Source organism: Sinocyclocheilus anshuiensis, unplaced genomic scaffold, assembly GCF_001515605.1.
Source record: "Sinocyclocheilus anshuiensis isolate Anshui unplaced genomic scaffold, SAMN03320099.WGS_v1.1 scaffold936, whole genome shotgun sequence".
Classification (NCBI taxonomy): domain Eukaryota; kingdom Metazoa; phylum Chordata; class Actinopteri; order Cypriniformes; family Cyprinidae; genus Sinocyclocheilus; species Sinocyclocheilus anshuiensis.
This window is the reverse complement of record NW_015552621.1, coordinates 965,513-974,706: the sequence shown is the minus strand read 5'-3', so window position 1 is coordinate 974,706 and position 9,194 is coordinate 965,513. Positions and strand designations below refer to the sequence as shown.

Sequence of the window (9,194 nt, the reverse complement as noted above, 5' to 3'; positions counted from 1 at the left end):
GGAGTTCTATTAATTATCCTTGATTACTCCTCACCTGTTTCTGTTCTCCCTGATTGCATTTCATGTGTTTATAAGCCCTGTGTTTATAAGTTTGCCTGGTCCGGTATTGAACGTCGATGTTGTTTTTCCTGTGTGTCCCTGCCTGCCTTGTTTTACCCCATCTTGGATGATTAAAGACTTACTTTGAGTTTATTCCTCGTTCTTCGTTTCGCCACAGAAGGCAACCATGCCAAGGGTTTTTTTTTATTTTTTATTTATTTTTTTTTTTTGCTGCTGAGGGAACTGTATTTGTTTACCTGCATGTCTTTTGACCATTAACAAACATCAAAGAGCTGTTAACATGCAATGTGTTGCTGAATTATTGAAATATTAACTTAAAATCTCAGGGTACTTCAAGTAGGTATTTTAGGCCAAAACGGTTTGGTTAACCAAGAATTTAATTCCTGCCATACAAAGACAGTTTATAGTGACCCTACCTGTTACGCAGAAATGACAAAAGAAATCACCCTAATATTATCACAACAGTAACAAAATAGACTTGTGTACTATAGTCCAAATCCTCTGAAGCAAAACAATAGCATTGTGTGTGGAATATATCTAAATTTAAGATGGTTCTCTAGCAAATTCAAGGAAAAGAATAACAATGAATTATGTTGTGTGGACATTTTTTGACATGGTCAATATGAGCTGTTATTGTATGGATATTTTTTTTCCGTACATAAAGTCATGGAACATGAGCGCGAGTAAATATTTTTAACAAAGTAAATGTTCTTTAAAAAAAAAATTAGTTACACATTTCTTATAAGAATACATCAATATGGAGACACATCTTGCCTTGGGTTGATATCTCTACATTACATATAGCAGACAGATGGAACTGGTGTGAAGTTCATGTGTGCCAGAAAAACCCTGTATGAGCGCATTGTAGTTAGTTCTGACTGAGGAAACAGCCTGAAAGTGGACATGGCAAGAAGAGGATGAGGAGGTGAGGAAGGAGACACTGCATTGTCTGATGGCATCATTCTTACACCACTATGGTGGAATAATGCGGCAGTTAAAGGAGCTCCAAGCACAGGATGTCTGGAATAGTTTATAATGGATCCCAATTTTGACAACCTCTTTCCTGCCACTCCAGTGAGTCTAGGTTACACAGCTTTCATATTACCATGTTATCTGTCCATTCTAATTTGCTGGACTTCCAGTGACTGTCACTGAACCTTGCATTTTAGTGTTTACCTATACTGAAGAAGATGCCCGGAGAACCGCCAACAGTGTGTCACATACCTTTGCCCTCAATATATTCATAGTGAAACGCCTGCGGAAAACAATATGACACCTTGCAAAGGTGCTGGGAAAAGTAGATTTGTGCTTTCTTCGTGATAAGATTCCCAATCATTTGAATGAAAATCACATTCGAACATAAATGTTCTGACACCAGCTTCAGATAGCTCTAGGTGCTTTAAAATGGTCTTCGAGGTGTCTGGGTGATCTCTTGAATTTTGATAAACTTCATATATTTAAATGCAAAGCATGGCCACTGATCTTTGCTAAAGATGACTTTGGGATGGTTTCCCTAATGCAGGCCAGATTTAGGCCCAATCCCAATTCTACCCTTTAGCCCTTCACGTCATATCATTACAGACTGCACGATAGTGCCACAACATATGTTCATGTCTGATCAGGGCGATAACCACCACAGACATTGAGGGGGGCTAGTCCCCCAATAATTATAAATCACTAAACCCTTTTCTCAAATATCGCCAATTCGAGAGAGAGAGAGAGAGAGAGAGAGAGAGATGAAAGTTGCGTGTATGCGCGTCTGTGCGTTTCTCTTTTTAGAGTGAGTTTACGATTATATCCTCTCGTTGCTGGAAAATATAATGTAGCGATTCAGTATTTAAACTGTTATTAATAAAAGTCGTGGGGCAGCATTCTTTTCTCCTGGATGTGTGAGCTGCGTGATCTCCAATGTGTGTGTGTGTGTGTGTGTGTGTGTGTGTGTCAGTAAGCAACGCAGTAATATAGAACGGTAATTAAAAGCTCTAATGCACACCAGCACACCAGTATAGGTGTGTGTATTGTAGGAGCTAGACGACGTATGATGACGTGTGACGGCATAGTGGTGTCCCAATTCTTAGGGGAATATTTTCACCCCTACCCCTTGACACTCTGTTTCAAGGGACAAGGGGAAGGGGTAGGCGGAGGGGTAGGGGAAGGGGAAGGGGTATAAAATAGAATTGGGATTGGGCCTTAATCTGTGTTTGGAAAAATTTCATGGCTGTTTTCCCAATGCAAATTAGCCAATGTCCTAGGTTAAGTTTCACTGACAATAGTGATTCTTCATTCATGGTTTTCAGCAGTCCAGGACCAAGGCTTAATATGTGTCTGGGAAATTGGCCCACATTGTCTAGTCACATAATACCTTATTGGCATCTTCAGAACGAAGTAGAAGTCATTGAATACTAGTGTTCAGACGCTGTTATCTCACCCCTTTGAGCCAAGATTCTGGGAGTGCCATTACATTATAGCTGTGCTGACAAAAATGCATCAATCAAGACATATTGAGCAGACTTAATTGCCTGCGTTGACAGTAAACTAAACAGAGGCTATTTTCGTAATTCATCAGAGCCCATTAATGTCCAAAGAATTACCACTGCCTGATGATTTATGAATCTCTCAGCTCAAGTCATTTTATGGTGTAAACTACTGATGGGAGACCAGTGAAGCTGGACCTCCCAGACACGTTTCTGCAGCTATTGGACAAAGACAGACTCACTTTGTATGTACTTTCTAGCCAGGGCTTTCAATCTAGGGTCCAGGGACACCCAGGGGGTCACAAGAGGGAAAATGATTTACTTGAAAAATATTTCAAATGTATAGACATACACACACTACCATTCAAACGTTTGGGGTCAGTAAGATTTTTTTCCTTTTAAATTTAGCTTTGCCATCACAGGAATAAATTACATTTTGAAATATATTAAAATAGTTAAATAAATAAATAATATTATTACCACTTTTACTGTATTTTTTTAATTAAATAAATGCAGCTTTGGTAAGTTTTTCTTTCAAAAACATTTTTGAAAATCTTACCGATCCCAATCTGTCCCTTGTATATTTAAGTGTCCTTGGCCTGAAAAAATGTTGAAAACCCTTGTTCTGGGTGACATAACGTACATCTTGTGGTATGAAAACAGGCAGCTTATAGGTACAACAAATCTAAACTTAGATCATGTGTACTGATGCAGCATCTAGACAAGTATGAATCAATAGGATATACAAGTTTCACTGCAGACTACTTGATATTCGACTACAGAGGACAAAGATTTTAGGATGCCTTCATAGTGTCAAATGGCGTAATGTCTTACTGTACTTCCTGTTATATATGGTGGCAGATGGCTAGTGGGTAAACAAATGAAAATGACAAAGGCCTAAATTAGATAGGGAGGAAAGAAAATCATTGACATGGAAGAGTTTATTTCTGCTGACTCAAATGATTGTGTCGGGTCAGATGTTGAAGGGCGCATCAACAAATTGATTATCACCTTGGACTTTATGTACTTTTGTGACCTTGAGAAAACTATGAGTCTGAGATGCACAAGGCTCTTATTCAGTTTTCCACTCTCAAGACTCATACGTTTATGTATTTTATAGATCTTCAAAGGTGTTTTCGTTATTGAACATCACACTGCAATTTCAATCCTTCAAGCCTACTATTACGTCTGTAGCAGGCTGCAGACAAATTATAAGAACTGTTAGAACAGTAGAAAAAAGGACGAGGGGAGTGTGAAGATGTTAAGTCAAATAGATGTTTGGGAAAAACACATATTTACACAAAGATTCTGAAACTTTTTATTCAATTTTGTCCGTAAGACTGTCAAGGGAAGAACACAGACTCATTGTTCAAATTCAGAGTGTTGCTGCAGCTGGGATCTAGGACAATAAACTGATAATGCTTCAGCTCCGAGCCTAGCCTTCAACCCACTCCAAATGTCCCATAAATACATACGTGATCGCCTGAGATTTAATTATGGTACAGTATATAACACTTGACCTTCAAGAGCATAGTTTCAATTGATCATAGGGTAGAATGCTGTCTTTGATGACTGATAATCATATTTCATATTCAATCACTCCATATGGACATGTGAAGATGCAGTCATGTTAACCAGAGGTAGGGAATGAGTAGTGGAAATTTTTATCACGACTACAGCAAGGCAACATATTAAACGTCAGCCGAAGCCTTTCAGAAAAAAGATTCCCTTCAGTTACACTGCATTTTCATTTAAAAGAGTGCAGCTTTTAGCCGTGACTTGTGCTTTAGGATTTGTACTGAACATCCACCATCTTTAAAAATCTCACTGAATAACCGTCTCAGTATTCAACATTTAATGACAGTAAAAAAAAAATTTGAAATGATCTTCTGATGGGGAGGTGCATAACGGGGTGACTGTGAATGAAAATCCTTGGAAATGGGAACAAACTCTTTTCTCGTGAAGTGAGTCAAAGCTTTAAAATTACAGCTGGGACTTTCCATAATATACTGAGTATATGTGACCTAATGTGATAACTCGAGAAAATCATGTTGTGGGTCATTTTATTATATTTGGTTCCCAGTGACTTCCATTGTACACACACAAAAAAATATATTAATAACAATAATAATAATATATTTTAAAAATACAGTGGAAGTCAATGGGAATGAAAATAACTATTGGCTCATTAGTAATTTTAGTATGACTCTTCAATAGTACTACATTTTCAAATGTGTTTATGAGCCTACAGTGTATTGCTGCTGAGTAAGTCACCAATAGTTAGGTTAGCAAATATTTAGTTGGTTTGGTAAGCATATATGTAAATTGCTGTCCTCTTTTCACTTTGTCTACCTGCAGATGTTATATAAACAGAGAAATATGGCTTTCCTAAGGATAATTGACTGCATTAGGTTTTGTACTAGGGAAAACAAAATGAATTTTTTGATGAACCTCCACTGTGCTCAACAGGGTATAGTTGAAAGCAATGAAAAGAACATAAGGAGCTATATATGTATATAAAAGAGAGTCATAATTGTGTCTCCTGAAAGTCTTTTCATGTGGGAATAAAGTGTGCGTCACGTGATTAAATCACAAAATGAGAGGAAATTAGTACAACATAATAGCGTCAGCGAGGATGGAGGAGAAACTGTATTGACAAAAGCACTCGATACATTATAATTCACTACAATACATTCCTGCTTACTCAGTGATTACATAATGAAGGTCACTTAATTGTTTAGGTTCACTTCTACTGTAAAATTCCCTTCTGATGACAGACAGTTGTCGCTCACATGATGAGAGACTGGTTTGATAGTTTATAGTTACATCTTACCTGGCTGATTTTATTATCAGTCATTATCAGAGAAGTCACAAACGCATTTACTACAGTTAAAAAAATTGATTAGCAATTCGCCTCACACTTAATACTTGCTCTGTCAAAGATAATTTACTCAAGATGTGCGTAGGTGTACATAACTACTTGAAAATCAATAAATTGATCTAGGAAATTGAAGACATTCATTCAAGGGGCCAGCACTAAACACTTTTTCACTTCAAGAAAGTGCTTAAAAAAATGCATACACAATACCACTTCTCGTGGAACAAAATCTCAATTAAGAATTTTAACCCTAACCTTTCAGGGAAAAATAATTCTGTTAAAGAGTTTACTCACCCTCATGCTGTTCCAAACCCGATTGCTGATTTTTTTGAAGAATCTTCACACTGCTCTTTTTTCATACAAGACCTCATAGTGAGACATCTGAAAAAAAGAGAAAAAAAAACTGTAAATGCATAAAAGTGGTCCGTATGGCATGTGCACTATTCTAAGTCGTCTGAGGCCATGATTCATTTTAACAATTCCAGTTCCTTAACAGTTCCATTAGTAATTATTTAGGCCTTGTTTTCAGTCTTTATGTTTTGATTCACTAAACAGAGTCTAATCTGAATCTTCGCTAAACCAAATTGTAATTGTTCACTTACTCGCCCATGTCATTCCAAACCTGTATGACTTTTTGTCTTCTGTTGAACACAAGACATGTTGAAGAATGTTGGCAACTAAACAGTTCTGGTGACCTTTAACTTCAATTGTATGGACAAAACACTGAGACATTTCTCAAAATATCTTCTGTTTCATTAACCAGATGCAGTCATGTTAACCAGAGGTAGGGAATGAGTAGTGGAAATTTTGATCACGACTACAGCAAGGCAACATATTAAACGTCAGCCGAAGCATTTCAGGAAAAAGATTCCCTTCAGTTACACTGCATTTTCATTTAAAAGAGTGCAGCTTTTAGCCGTGACTTGTGCTTTAGGATTTGTACTGAACATCCACCATCTTCAAAAATCTCACTGAATTACCATCTCAGTATTCAACATTTAATGACTGTAAAAAAAAAAACCCACAAATGAAATATATTTGCGTATATTTCAAAATATAAAAAAAAACTGTAAATGCATAAAAGTGGTCCATATGGCATGTGCGCTATTCTAAGACTTCTGAGGCCATATGATTCATTTGAACAATTCCAGTTCCTTAACAGTTCCATTAGTAATTATTTAGGCCTTGTTAAGAATAAATATTTGTGTAAAAAAGAAATAGAATTACAATGCCAAATCATGGTATAATTTCAATAATAAGTAAATTCAAACAATTCTTGCAAAAAGTGGATTTACAAAGGTGTGTTGTTCACATTCATATTCTTTTTAGAGAGGTGGCATTAAGGCTTTACTGAGTTAACCCCAACAAAGTGCATCTTTAACTATACATCTAGTCAGTAATTACACTGATTTATTATCTCACATTTAACTGAGATATACGTTTAAGTCACTAAAAAAAAAAAAACATCTGAATATAGTCATTCATTCAAGAAATCAGTCTTTATGTTTTGATTCACTAAACAGAGTCTAATCTGAATCTTCGCGAAACCAAATTGTAATTATTCACTTACTCGCCCATGTCATTCCAAACCTGTATGACTTTCTTTTTCTTCTGTTGAACACAAGACATGTTGAAGAATGTTAGTAACTAAACAGTTCTGGTGACCTTTAACTTCAATTGTATGGACAAAACACTGAGACATTTCTCAAAATATCTTCTGTTCATTAACCATGACCTTAACTATTATATATGCAATGTAATATCAATACAATAATAACTGTAAAATAACTATAATTGATTCATAATAGCATAGGGCTGCATATAGCACAAGAGCGGTATTGACTACATGGCACATTTATGTTGTCTTATTTGGAACTTATATTTTGTAAAGATTTAGCAAATAGAATTAAAAACAATAAATAAATAACAACAGTTTAATGGTATGGAACAACGTGAGGGTGAGTTTATTTTTTTAATAATTAAAAGGGGCATAAAAAGGGTGAGGAGGCACTAAGACCCAGAGGACAGCATCCTCTCTCAAACTAGAAGAGCATGCTTATCAAAGCTGCAACTTTTGCATCAGAGCCCTATAAAAAGCAAGCACCCTGCGACCGCCTATCAGTGAAACCTATGAAAAATTGCCGCTGCTTGCGGGCAAAGTATCTACGTTTTAAAGATGACTCGTTTGTGGACGTGAAGAGGAGCAGGGATGTTCTTACACAACTTCTGGAATGCTTTATATTGTGCAATTTTGCAACTTGTATGCCCTCAGCTGATTTTTTTTTTCGTAGAGACCGAAGTTTGAGAATTAGAATGAAGCAGAAAAATATCTTCGCATGCCACAGAACGAAAACATCCACGCGCGTTTGTCTGCACCTGATGCTGGAGCTGACAGAAATCATGAAGCGCCGAAAATATTGCTTTAATTTCAAAATATGAAAACATATGGTCTGCTGGGATGGAGCGCAGCGGTCATTTCAAACCAACACCTGGCCATTTCGAGGTTTTGAACAGCCCGACCGGCACCAGTGTGACTTTAACACCTAAAACGGACGAAAAACAAGAAAGTTTCGCGTTCCAAGTCACCTTAGCGTCAGTTCTCGGTCTCATCACTCTTGCAACAATATTAAGCAATGCGTTTGTCATCGCCACCATTTCCCAGTCCAGAAAGCTCCAGACACCGGCGAACTTCTTGATCGCGTCCCTGGCCGTCACGGACCTTCTGGTGTCGGTGCTCGTGATGCCCATTTGCGTGCTGTACACGGTCACGCACGAGTGGACGCTCGGGCAGGTTATCTGCGACATCTGGCTGTCCTCAGATATTACCTGTTGCACCGCGTCCATTCTTCACCTCTGCGTAATCGCCTTGGATCGATACTGGGCTATAACGGACGCGGTCGAGTATGCCAAGAAACGCACCCAAGCGCGCGCCGCGGGGATGGTGGCGACCGCCTGGATCATCGCCATCTCCATCTCCCTGCCACCTTTCTTCTGGCGACAGGTGAAGGCAGGGGAGCTCACCACCTGCTCGGTCAACACGGACCACATCTTCTACACCATCTACTCCACTTTCGGAGCTTTCTACATCCCTACGCTGCTGCTCATCGCCCTGTACGGGCGGATTTACGTGGAGGCGAGGAAGCGCATTTTGAAGCAGTCGCCCAAAAAAGCGGGGAAAAGACTCACTTCGGCACATCTGAGCACTAATTCTCCCGCTTCGGTGGCTTCGACTTCTCCTTTGCATTGTGGAAGGCAAGAGCTTTACTCGGACAGTGGGTCTCTGGGCAGTGACAATCAAATTAGAGTAACTGTCTCCGATTCACTTCTGGAGAAAAAGAGAATCTCGGCTGCGCGAGAGAGGAAAGCCACCAAAACCCTGGGCGTTATTTTAGGAGCCTATATTGTGTGCTGGTTGCCGTTTTTCATTTACACACTGCTGGTTCCCCTCTGTCCATCCTGCTTTTCCGCAGAACTCTTTGACTTTTTCAATTGGCTCGGCTATGTCAACTCACTGATCAATCCAATAATATACACCATGTCAAATGAGGATTTTAAAAAAGCTTTTCACAAACTCATAAGCTTTAGATGTTGCAGACGATAGTAAAATAGATCAATAATATTAGGATAACGGTCATGCAATCTGTCGGTCATTATCGCAAGTGATATCACTGCGCTGTTGAATGCTTGATTCTGATTGGTTGACAGGGAGTCTAAGGTGCTGATTGTTGTTCTTACACCTGCGGGGATTTGAAGCAGTTCCAGTTTATTACAGTCACATATTA

The 9,194-nt window shown here is 38.4% G+C and overlaps 1 protein-coding gene across 1 annotated transcript; it reads left to right on the top strand.

Annotated features, from left to right (window-relative positions):
- The first annotated feature begins 7,370 nt into the window (after positions 1 to 7,370).
- Positions 7,371 to 9,041, top strand: LOC107666243 (5-hydroxytryptamine receptor 1B-like). The gene has a single exon (XM_016457464.1). It carries the CDS (start codon positions 7,871 to 7,873, stop codon positions 9,011 to 9,013), a length of 1,143 nt encoding a protein of 380 aa, XP_016312950.1. The 5' UTR covers positions 7,371 to 7,870; the 3' UTR covers positions 9,014 to 9,041.
- Positions 9,042 to 9,194: the final 153 nt, after the last annotated feature.

Bases quoted from the DNA above. Each gene is read 5' to 3' on its own strand.
- LOC107666243 (XM_016457464.1), top strand. From the start codon at position 7,871: ATGGAGCGCAGCGGTCATTTCAAACCAACACCTGGCCATTTCGAGGTT.